Genomic DNA, 12,761 nt, shown 5'->3' with positions numbered 1-12,761 from the left:
TTTCTCTCCCCCCCACCTCCCATCCCCTGAGACTGTGCACACCACTCAAGATCTCTGTCTGGTTTGCCTCTCTCTCTCTCTCTCTCTCTCTCTCAGACCGCCTGTGTTTATTGGACAGGCCTAATATGTTGGTCTAAATATTGAATGAGATCCATTTCGTGTTCGCCAAGTGGAGCAGATGCTCTGGTTTTATTATCATACTTTACTTACTGTTCCTCCATCCCAAGGGTGACATTCAACCTCTGACTCCCCCCCCCCCCCTCCCTCCCCCCCATCTCACTCAGTCTGTGGTCAATGTCCATATCGGCTCTTCTGAGGCTGATCTGCAACCACAGAGGACTCAATTTGCCAAGCAGTCGATTATCTGTCACAGTACCAACATGTCGATAGACAGTACATCCCTGAAGAGGAATTGGGAGCTCTAACACAGGCCCTATTACATTGCCATCACGATTACTGAGATGTATGCATGCGTAAACAGATACGTTTCCAAATTTCACCCCCAACTAAATCGATGTTACAGTATGTCTATGTTCCTTGTTAGTGTCGCGTTGTTCGGGTAAACACCGGGAAAGCTTCCGGTGCTCAAATGAATCTGATGGAAACAAACGAAGCTCTTGACATGTCCTCCAGGAGTGTCAGCGCACAGGCAGCCCTGAGCCCCGGTAATGAAGCACATCTATCAGGTAAATGATACGACGGGACACCGTGTTTATAACCCGCGGTTCCCCGGTGAACACGTGGACTGAATAACGCACTGTCGTGTTGGGACGTTTAGCCTGCTTATTAGGTCAGCTCTTAGTCAATCAAGGCAGATGGCGCGTCTTTGATCCCAAACGGGATTGCAAAATGACATGACTGAGTTCATTGTAGCCTTATTATTATTATTATTTATTTTTGTATTATTTCATTCATTTATTTTAACTCGTTCGTGGAAACAGCTTGCCTCTTAATACGTGATCTAAAACAGGCATACGATTTGGAAAGATATTATTGTTTGTGTCCAATAATAGGCTGTAGCCTACCGATCCACGAAACATCATTTTAATTAACTGAAGCAATTGTCATAAAGCAAAAAATAAAATAATAATAATGTTTAGAGGAACATTTCCTACTCAGTTTCAAATGTTTCCAAATATTATTATTATTATTATTATTATTATTATTATTATTATTATTATTATTATTATTATGACAGTAGTCATCATGTCTCATAATAAGGCTGAGGGGGCGGGGCTTGGCTATCAACAAGGCTCGAGACCGAATCCGGTGACGGTTCCAATCCTCGCAGCGCTCCGTTCCGTGATCGGGGTTCAGGATTTTGAGGCGAAAAAAACAACTTCCTCCAACCAACCAGTGTTGTCTTCATTTAGCCTGATTTTTGTTTGTTTTTTTACTTCACAATCGGGACGATACGGTTGCTCCACCTCTCTCTCTCTGCCTCCCCCATCCAGCTGCCTCTCTCCTCCTCCTCTCTCTCTCTCTCTCTCTCTCTCTCTCTCTCTCTCTCTCTCTCTCGCTCTCTCTCTCTCTCTCTCTCTCTCTCTCTCTCTCTCTCTCTCTCTCTCTCTCCATCCTGCCTCTCTCCTCCTCTCTCATTGTCTCTCTCTCCTCTCTCTCTCTCCTCTCTCTCTCTGTCTCCCCCTCTCTCTCCTCTCTCTCTCCTCTCTCTCTCTCCTCTCTCTCTCTGTCTCCCCCTCTCTCTCCATCCAGCTGCCTCTCTCTCTCTCTCTGCCTCCTCCTCTCTCTCCATCCAGCTGCCTCTCTCCTCCCCCTCTCTCTCCATCCAGCTGCCTCTCTCCTCCACCTCTCTCTCTCTCCCTGCCTCCCCCCCTCTCCATCTAGCTGCCTCTCTCCTCCTCTCTCTCTCTCTCTCTCTGCCTCCCCCCCTCTCCATCCAGCTGTCTCTCTTCTCCTCCGTTTTCATCCCACGTCTCGCATTACTTTTTCCTCACTGGCGCTTCCCGGGACTGCGCAGAGTTTGGAGTTGGATGGTGAGCAGCGCTATGAGGCAATATGATAAGCAAACAAACAGAGTGTCTGTCTTGTCCTACGTGGGGGGGGAAGGGGAGGGGGGGGGGTGTAAATGTTTAATTCGCTTGATGTTGATTCGCCAGAATTCAATAATGTGCTTATCAAAAGGGGAAAATGTGATTATAGGCTGCTGCGCTATATGTATTTCATGTACTGAGATCCTTATTATAACTCGCTCTTCTCCTTGTATATGTCTGTATTACAGCAGGGTAGTATGACTGAAAGTATAGGCTACCCCCGTTATAGGCACATCACCTCACACACATACCTCTCTCCCCTTACAGTAAGCGTGGATAATTATCATCGTAGGCTAGTTGTTTTATTCTCTCCTTTCTCAGAAGCAACGATCTGCTTGTCATAGCTGTTTTTTTATTTTTATTTTTTAAAACAACTCGCGAATTATAAATACCAGGGATCCCTCTCTCTCTTTGCATTATGGATTGCTTGAACGCGATTGGTCGGTGTGGTAGTAGGGCTTCTGCCCTCTCTCTCTCTGCCAGGCAGCAACCCCCCCCCAGCAACCCCCCCCATATCCCTTCCTCACGCTCTCGTGATTCTGTGCCTCCCAGGGACCCGTTCTGCAGCATCTAGTGTGGTATCCATGGCAACGACAGTCTGACCCTGGCTGCGTGCTGTATGCACGCATGCTGCAGTAACTAACTCGCAGGCGCCAAGCCAGCCAGTAACTGACCTGGATTCAAACGCACGACTGGTTAGTTAGTCGGGCAGACGGGACGCGAGCACATGACACACCGCCGCCGCCGCCGCTTCCCAGTGTTTTGGGGGGGGGGGGGTCGAGAGAGAGAGAGAGTGTGTGACTTCCTGTGCTGTGACCTCAGGTGTCTGTAGAGAGAGGTGGGGGTGGGGGTGTGCACATGTGTGTTCAGTCATGTCGGGTGTACTGTGCGGCGTATGGAAACAGGGATGTGCGCTCAGGCGTATAGTTTGATTTCCTCTCTCTGTAACGTCTGCAAGCCGCCTCTGCACATAACCAAGAGGAGCTGCAGACAGCTGGAGACGGTTGATTTGTTTCACGTGGGCCACGTCGTTCAAAAGGCTCCAAACAGTTCACAGGATATCAATATCATTGATGCTTATTTGGCTGTTGTTAGGTTTGTTCCTGGGGGACATTTCTTAACCCAGCTGTGTTGTTGTTGGTGGTGCTATTTTTGTCTCAATGTGTTGCGAGAAGGAACTACTGGCTCACATGCTCACATGTGTTGCCCTAACCATCTGGGTAACGAGAAAAGGTCCTTATATGCCTTCATCTAGTCAGGGTTAGGTTATTCTCAGAGCCATACTACCATACTGTAGGTCACATGTTTAGTTGGAGATAATTTACTAAGCGAAAGCAAAACAAACAGATGTTTCAGAGCTGGTCAGAGCTAGTGTCTCTAGAATGTATCTAGTGTTCTACCCCTGAGCTAGACGTTCTAGAATGTATCTAGTTTCAGAGCTAGTTTCAGAGCTAGTTTCAGGGCTAGTTTCAGGGCTAGTTTCAGAGCTAGTGTCAGAGCTAGTGTCAGAGCTAGTTTCAGAGCTAGTGTCAGAGCTAGTTTCAGGGCTAGTTTCAGGGCTAGTGTCAGGGCTAGTGTCAGAGCTAGTGTCAGAGCTAGTTTCAGGGCTAGTTTCAGAGCTAGTGTCAGAGCTAGTGTCAGAGCTAGTTTCAGGGCTAGTTTCAGGGCTAGTTTCAGAGCTAGTTTCAGAGCTAGTTTCAGGGCTAGTTTCAGGGCTAGTGTCAGGGCTAGTGTCAGAGCTAGTGTCAGAGCTAGTTTCAGGGCTAGTTTCAGAGCTAGTGTCAGAGCTAGTGTCAGAGCTAGTTTCAGGGCTAGTTTCAGGGCTAGTTTCAGAGCTAGTTTCAGAGCTAGTTTCAGAGCTAGTTTCAGAGCTAGTTTCAGGGCTAGTTTCAGAGCTAGTTTCAGGGCTAGTTTCAGAGCTAGTTTCAGGGCTAGTTTCAGAGCTAGTTTCAGAGGTAGTTTCAGGGCTAGTTTCAGAGGTAGTTTCAGGGCTAGTTTCAGAGCTAGTTTCAGAGCTAGTTTCAGAGCTAGTTTCAGAGGTAGTTTCAGGGCTAGTTTCAGAGCTAGTTTCAGAGCTAGTCAGAGCTAGTTTCAGGGCTAGTTTCAGAGCTAGTCAGAGCTAGTTTAAGGGCTAGTTTCAGGGCTAGTTTCAGGGCTAGTTTCAGAGCTAGTTTCAGGGCTAGTTTCAGGGCTAGTTTCAGAGCTAGTTTCAGGGCTAGTTTCAGGGCTAGTTTCAGAGCTAGTTTCAGAGCTAGTTTCAGAGCTAGTTTAAGGGCTAGTTTCAGAGCTAGTCAGAGCTAGTTTCAGAGCTAGTTTCAGAGCTAGTTTAAGGGCTAGTTTCAGGGCTAGTTTCAGGGCTAGTTTCAGAGCTAGTTTCAGGGCTAGTTTCAGAGCTAGTTTCAGAGCTAGTTTCAGGGCTAGTTTCAGAGCTAGTTTCAGGGCTAGTTTCAGGGCTAGTTTCAGAGCTAGTTTCAGGGCTAGTTTCAGAGCTAGTTTCAGGGCTAGTTTCAGAGTCGTCGTTGAGGGTAGAAAGCGATGTGGATGTGAGCAGCAGCTCCCCGCGGCGGCGGCCCACTCGTCAGCTGTGAGCTCTCCGAGGCGGCGGCTCCGTGACTGAGACATCCTGTGTAGGAGGGGATATTTCTGTCCTCTCAGGCACCGGGGTCCTCTTCAGTCTCTCCCAGTCTCTCCACCAGCCTCTCTCATCCTCTCCCAGCCTCTCCTATCCTCTCCCAGCCTCTCTCAGCCTCTCCTATCCTCTCCTAGCCTCTCCTAGCCTCTCCTAGCCTCTCCTAGCCTCTCCTATCCTCTCCTAGCCTCTCCTAGCCTCTCCCAGCCTCTCCTAGCCTCTCCTAGCCTCTCCTAGCCTCTCCTATCCTCTCCTAGCCTCTCCCAGCCTCTCCTAGCCTCTCCTATCCTCTCCTAGCCTCTCCTATCCTCTCTCAGCCTCTCTCAGCCTCTCTCAGCCTCTCCTATCCTCTCCCAGCCTCTCCTAGCCTCTCCTAGCCTCTCCTATCCTCTCCTAGCCTCTCCTAGCCTCTCCTATCCTCTCCTAGCCTCTCCTATCCTCTCCTAGCCTCTCCTAGCCTCTCCTAGCCTCTCCTATCCTCTCCTAGCCTCTCCTAGCCTCTCCTATCCTCTCCCAGCCTCTCCTATCCTCTCCTAGTCTCTCCTATCCTCTCTCAGCCTCTCCTAGCCTCTCCTAGCCTCTCCACCAGCCTCTTCCAGCCTCTCCTATCCTCTCCCAGCCTCTCCTATCCTCTCCCAGCCTCTCCTATCCTCTCCCAGCCTCTCCTATCCTCTCTCAGCCTCTCTCAGCCTCTCTCAGCCTCTCCACCAGCCTCAGCCTCTCTCAGCCTCTCTCAGCCTCTCCACAGAGATAGAACCATTGTTTGTGTTCCATACCCATGCTTTCAACAAGTCACAGACACCGGGCCACATCCTTTAATAACTTTATTTGTATGCAATGGTTGCTGCATGTTCACATATACAGTCCTTACATTTACATATGAACGATTTAACAGACGCTTTTATCCAAAGCAACTTCAAGGGCACACTAGTGATGGTGTTCCGTTCCCCAGGTGGGATTTAAACTCATGACCTTCTGATCACCAGTCCGACTCACTATCCATGAGGTCACCGGCCGCTCATGCAGCACAGCCGTAGGGACAGACAGACTCAGCCCTCTGCCTCCTGCTCTGGACCGTGTTGCGCTCCACCACCGCATGCATAGATTCATAGATTCAACCTTTTCTGTCATTGCACATTGAGTACAACTAAATGTAGTTTTTGCTCTAGGCACAGGGTCAGCCATAGTCAGCGCCCCTGGAGAGATTAGGTGTTAAGTAGGGGTGGGCATCGACGATCGATAATTGATCGATAAGGATCTTGGTCGATCACAAAATAAAACATTTGGTCGATCACAAAAATTTTTTTTTTTTTTTTTTTTGTGATCGACCAAATGTTTTATTTTGTGATCGACCAAGATCCTTATCGATCAATTATCGATCAATTATCGATCGTCGATGCCCACCCCTAGTGTTAAGTGTCTTGTTCAAGGGCACAACGGCAGTGGTAGGCACATTAGATATGATGCCAGCAACCCTCCAGTCACCAGCTCACATGCAGCTCCCTCCTGAGGCGGGGATCGAACCAGAGACCTTCCGATTGCTATCCCTAACCTCTAGTCTAGACTACCTGCCTCTCTAACCTCTAGACTACCTGCCTCTCTAACCTCTACCTGCCTCTCTAACCTCTAGGCTACCTGCCTCTCTAACCTCTAGACTACCTGCCTCTCTAACCTCTAGACTACCTGCCTCTCTAACCTCTAGACTACCTGCCTCTCTAACCTCTAGGCTACCTGCCTCTCTAACCTCTAGACTACCTGCCTCTCTAACCTCTAGGCTACCTGCCTCTCTAACCTCTAGACTACCTGCCTCTCTGACCTCTAGAGTCTAGACTACCTGTCTCTCTAACCTCTAGGCTACCTGCCTCTCTAACCTCTAGGCTGCCCCACCAGGGTAGCATCCCTATACATCGGTTGGTGGTGCCTGTCAAAGGCGGAAGGTTGGAGTAGTGATTTCTGCTGGTCAGCCCCAGACACACAGAGAGGGACTGTCTTCTACATGCAGGCAGGAATAAGCTGGAGACGCGAGAACAACGCAGCCAGCCCGTGTTTAGTAGAGAGCTGAACCGGAGCTCATTTCCCTGCGTTATTCACGGGTCTTTAAAAGCAGCCCATTGTCTCTGTGTGTGTGTGTGTGTGTGTGTGTGTGTGTGTGTGTGTGTATGTGTGTGTGTGTGTGTGTGTGTGTGTGTGTGTGGGACCGGGAGGTCTGTCTGGACCATGTGAGTCAGACACTACAACAATACCTCTCTGTGTGTGTCCCCCCCTTCTCTGTATCCCCCCCTCCTCTCTGTCCCCCCCACCTCTCTGTGCCCCCCCAACCCCCCTCTCTGTATCCCCCCCTTCTCTGTGTCATCCCTCCTCTCTGTCCCCCCCACCTCCCCCCCCCGCACCACCTCTCCCTCCCTCTCTCCCTGCCTCCCTGCCTCCCTCTCCCTCCCTCTCTCCCTCCCTCCCTCCCTCTCTCCCTGCCTCCCAACCTCTCCCCCCCCCCACCCCCACCGCACCACCTCTCCCTAGTCATCACAATTGAATCAGTCGGTCTTTCACAGTCTCAGTGGCCCCCATCCCCCATGCTGCACCTTGTACACATTAGCATGACATCATCATGTTGATAATGATTTGCAGATCTCAGCTGACATAGTAACTATGCAGTCTTGTAGGTAACAATACATATACAGAAACTGTTACTCTTGTACCAACATTGTATTAATATGTTGTTACATAATTACTACGTTAGTCATTTCACTGTAATGGAGTTGACATTTTTGGGGTTATTGTGGAGTATGTGGAATAAGGAACATTTAAAGGCTGTGGTGCTGCCTTCTTATTCAACTACAATGCATTTACTTTACTACAAGCATGAGAGCAACTACTGTTATGTCCTTCCCTGTCATCCCTGTCATCCCTGTCATGGTACACTCCCTGTGTGTATCTTCAGAGCTCTCTCTCCTGTGTGTTGTAGGTGTGTGTATCTTCAGAGCTCTCTCTCTCCTGTGTGTTGTAGGTGTGTGTATCTTCAGAGCTCTCTCTCTCCTGTGTGTTGTAGGTGTGTGTATCTTCAGAGCTCTCTCTCCTGTGTGTTGTAGGTGTGTGTATCTTCAGAGCTCTCTCTCTCCTGTGTGTTGTAGATGTGTGTATCTTCAGAGCTCTCTCTCCTGTGTGTTGTAGGTGTGTGTATCTTCAGAGCTCTCTCTCCTGTGTGTTGTAGATGTGATGGACCAGCAGAGGGCGCTGCAGTCTGGCTGTCTGGTGTCTGGGGTCCGCACCCCTCCCGTCCGCCGCAACAGCAAGCTGGCCAGCCTGGGGCGCATCTTCAAGCCCTGGAAGTGGAGGAAGAAGAAGAACGAGAAGCTGAAACAGAGCTCCACAGGTACGCAGAGGAAGACCACTGCCTCCACCCTAACCCTAAGACAGTTCAGTCTCTCTGAGATGAAATAACCTTTGCAATAGAGAGCTGGTCTGTTAGTGTTTCAAGTTTCAGGTTTCAGGTTTGATTGTTACGTCACATTACACAACAAGTCGTGACGTTAGAATTATAAGGTTCTATCTCAATTTTTGTCAAAATTGAGTTTTTTTACATAATCTGATCCATTAGGTGTTTATTAATGCCTGTGTGGTGTTAATTTTTTAAATGTTGACATTTTTGAGTTAGTAATTAATGAAATACAAAGGTTTTCATCTCACAAAACATAATGGAATGTAAAAACTTTGACGCTCAATATCTCTGAACTGCCCTAAACGGAGATAGAACCTTATCATTCTAAACGGAGATAGAACCTTTTTGATTGATTGATTGAAAACTTTATTAGAAGGTTTGCAGAAGTAGGTACATGAAAGTACATATTACATACAAGGTCAACTAAAAGGATAAAAACCCAAGAAAGCCACTGGCTTATTTCAATTGGGGTCCTTGATTTTCAATTCATCGTTACATGTAAGACAGACATAAGAAAAAAAACTAGTACTATCTACAAGATAATACAGACAAATAACTATTATTATCTACAAGATAAACGTACATCCATCATGGGAAGAACAATACAACAAAACATAAGGTATGTACAGCGGGTAGGACAGGTGGGGACATACACCACAGGTGGGGGACAAAACACAAAGTATGTACAGTGGGTAGTGGGTAGCTTATCATTCTAAACGGAGATAGAACCTTATCATTCTAAACGGAGAGAGAACCTTATCATTCTAAACGGAGATAGAACCTTATCATTCTAAACGGAGATAGAACCTTATCATTCTAAACGGAGATAGAACCTTATCATTCTAAACGGAGATAGAACCTTATCATTCTAAACGGAGAGAGAACCTTATCATTCTAAACGGAGATAGAACCTTATCATTCTAAACGGAGATAGAACCTTATCATTCTAAACAGAGATAGAACCTCAGACCTAAGATCACGAAGTGTAAGAGAGTAAAATTCTTAGGCTTCGGTTCCTGACATTGCAGCACAAGACAATAAGACACTAGAAAAGATAAGTCAAGATAAATAAAGTGATAATAGTTACAAGACATTTTGGACAAGTGACATGTTGTGGGAGACCAGTAAGACACATACGTGTCTGTGTGGTTGTGTAGTTGTGTGTGGTTGTGTAGTTGTGTGTGGTTGTGTAGTTGTGTGTGGTGTGGAGGTAAAGGTGGTGTGGTTGTGTGGTTGTGTTGGAGCAGGTCAGTAGACTGAAGGTGCTGATGTGTGTGTGTGTGTGTGTGTGTGTGTGTGTGTGTGTGTGTGTGTGTGTGTGTTGCAGCTCTAGAGAGGAAGGCGGCAGCGCGGCAGAGCGTGGCCAGGAGGGGAGAGGCGGGGCCAGGTGAGACACACACACACACACACACACACACACACGACACACCACCCACCCACACTCACACACACACCCACCCACACACACACACCCCCCCACACCCACCCACCCACACACACACACACACACACACACACACACACACACACACACACACACACACACACACACACACCCATGCACACACACATACACACCCACCCACACTCACACCCACACCCACCCACCCACACGCACACACACACACCCACCCACACACCCCCCCCCCCCCCCCCCCCGGCCTGACAGGGTCCTGCTCCTCTAGCAGAGTCGGGCCTGGCGTGTGGCGGCGGCCAGGAGGAGACAGACACGCCCACGCAGTCAGACGGGGAGGAGGGTGGGGAGGAGGAGGCGCTGGCCCCCCTGGCCAACACCTCCGAGGACCTGGGCAGCGACCTGGACCCCTCCACAGGTGAGACACGTCCACAGGTGAGACACATACACAGGTGAGACACTTCCACAGGTGAGACAGATCCACAGAGCCCTACTAGGTGTAACCCTCTCCTGAGGTACCATTTCAAATAATTCAGATATAACAGGATTCTGAGTCTTAGCTGTTGATGGTGAGCTGGCTAACTCTTCTTGTTTACAAATAGATCAGATATACAAGTCTATGAAAGTGTAATTGTCCCCAGAAAACAGTATATAAACCCTTATACAAACAAAATACAAAGGACAACAATTTAAAGGGAATAGCGAAAATGTGTTTCTTTTGTTTTATATATACATTTTATAGATTTCATATCAGGGAATTTCATACAATGTTGTTATTTTGCTGGTGTATCCGGGTGTGGAGGTTCACCTCGTCAGTGGTGTTCTCTCTTCCACCACTGGGAGGCGACAAAGATCATGGAAGAAAACTGCGACCCCCTTTAACTGGCTTTAAAAAAGATGAGATTTTATTGTCATCGCAGAGTACAAGTACCAGACAATGAAATGCAGTTTAGCGTCTAACCAGAAGTGCAATAATAGTGATATAAAACATGATATAAAATCATATCATATATATAATCAGTGATAGTGATAGATACAGTATGGCAAGTATGGTAGTTAGAGGTATATACAGTTATGAGCTATGTACAGTTATGGTAGATATGTACAGTTAAGGTAGATATGTACAGTTAAGGTATCTATGTACAGTTAAGGTAGATATGTATAGTTAAGGTAGATATGTATAGTTAAGGTAGATATGTACAGTTAAGGTAGATATGTACAGTTACGGTAGTTATGTACAGTTATGGTAGATATGTACAGTTATGGTAGCTATTTACAGTTATGGTAGATATGTACAGTTAAGGTAGATATGTACAGTTATGGTAGATATGTACAGTTAAGGTAGATATGTACAGTTACGGTAGATATGTACAGTTAAGGTAGATATGTACAGTTAAGGTAGCTATGTACAGTTACAGTAAGGTAGATATGTACAGTTAAGGTAGATATGTACAGTTACCGTAAGGTAGATATGTACAGTTACCGTAAGGTCGATATGTACAGTTAAGGTAGATATGTACAGTTAAGGTCGATATGTACAGTTAAGGTAGATATGTATAGTTACCGTAAGGTAGATATGTACAGTTAAGGTAGATATGTACAGTTAAGGTAGATATGTACAGTTTGGTATGTACAGATGTATAAATAGAGGCTATATCACAGATATATGTGCAAAGGGTAATTGAGTGTAAAAAGGACACAAACTCACTAACTGCCTGAACACTCACCACCCTGAGTGTGTTATGTGGTATTTACCCAGTGTTACACACCCGAAGGTAGTAACAAATAAGGGAGTCCAGTCCACACATGTGTTTAAATTATACAATTAAAGTTTTATTGATATAAATGAACCAACATAAACTAAATAACATATGTATATGATTATGGATAAGAATCAGTAGTGTATGCCATGAGTGAATGGTTGTATAATGTATGTTGTGGTGTAAGAGGTGTATGGATGTATGTAGTGTAAAACTGAAAGGCCCCAAAAACCAGGTACCCAGAGACCTTACCAACAGAACCCAAATTATATAGAAGGAAGAGAGACAGAGCTGAGGACACCCATCTCCTATATATATCCCCAGCTCCCCAAACCCAGGTGACACCACTGAGCCTAACGACCCACCCACTCTGCCCAGGCTCCAGCCACAGCCAATATGGAGGCAGAGTGGGAGGAACTTAACTTTGAAAAAAACTTTAACTTTGGTACAAAATAAAGAATCACAATTTATGCATTTTTGGTGAATAAAGTCACCCGTGGCACAAACAAAAAAAGAAGAAAAAAGAAGTACACAAGGTAAAAAGAGAACACTTAAGAATCAGACGTTGCTAAGCGGCCAGTTGCTAACGTTGCTAACCGACCAGTTGCTAACGTTGCTAACCGCCCAGCTCTCTTTGGCCGTAGTTCAAGACCTGACGGAGGACTTGGAGACGCTGGGCGACCACAGCCAGGAGGAGGAGGAGGGGGAGGAGGACTGCTCCCTGACCGAGCCCACGGACGACAGCCTGATGGGGAAGGTGGAGCCCCCAGAGAAGACCAAGGAGGCGGCGGTGGCCCCCCCCCAGAGACGGGCCAGCACCCCCCCTCCCCCCACTCTGACTAACAAGCTACTCACCCGGCTGGGCAGTCTCGATGGTGAGGTTTTTAATAAGAAAAATGTTTTAATAATAAATAAAAAGATTCCTTCTTCTATCACGACAACTCGTGAGCTTAGAATGATAAGGTTCTATCTCCGTTTAGGGCAGTTCAGAGATATTGAGCGTCAAAGTTTTTACATTCCATTATGTTTTGTGAGATGGAACCTTTGTATTTGATTAATTACTAACATTTTTTAAATAACACCACACAGGCATTAATAAACACCTAATGGATCAGATTATGTAAAAAACATAGAACCTTATAATTCTGACGTCACAAACTGCCAATGGCCCCTCCATAGCCTGAGCATAGATTAGTTTTTCCTCCTGTGACTGGTGGATAGATGGACAGATGTACAGATGGACTGGTGGATAGATGATTCACTTACTTAGTCAAATGTATTCGTTGTTAGTCGCTTTGGACAATGGCGTGGCGTGTGCTAAACGCCAAAAAATATAAACGTAAATGTGAGTGATGGGGATGAGGTACTACATACTCTCCTGCACTGTGTTTAGCAAGGGAGAGGCTGTGGCTCAGGAGGTAGAGCCGGCGTTTAATGATCGCAAGGTCGGCAGATCGTCGGTTCAAACCCC

General features: G+C 46.8%; 1 protein-coding gene across 1 annotated transcript in view; it reads left to right on the top strand.

Annotated features, from left to right (window-relative positions):
• Positions 1–12,761, top strand: part of phactr3b (phosphatase and actin regulator 3b) — a gene marked incomplete at both ends in the record, with an annotated part of 78,165 nt that overhangs the window by 19,556 nt on the left and 45,848 nt on the right. The window contains 4 exons of the mRNA XM_080548481.1: positions 7,889–8,050; positions 9,444–9,503; positions 9,802–9,948; positions 11,935–12,165. Coding sequence (XP_080404607.1) covers positions 7,889–8,050; positions 9,444–9,503; positions 9,802–9,948; positions 11,935–12,165 — 600 coding nt within the window. The remainder of the gene's footprint in view (positions 1–7,888; positions 8,051–9,443; positions 9,504–9,801; positions 9,949–11,934; positions 12,166–12,761) is intronic.

This window comes from Nansenia antarctica (assembly GCF_963989245.1).
Source record: "Nansenia antarctica genome assembly, chromosome: 18".
In the NCBI taxonomy this organism is placed as follows: domain Eukaryota; kingdom Metazoa; phylum Chordata; class Actinopteri; order Argentiniformes; family Microstomatidae; genus Nansenia; species Nansenia antarctica.
The sequence above is the reverse complement of the archived record's forward strand: the minus strand, read 5'-3'. Positions and strand labels throughout refer to the sequence as shown.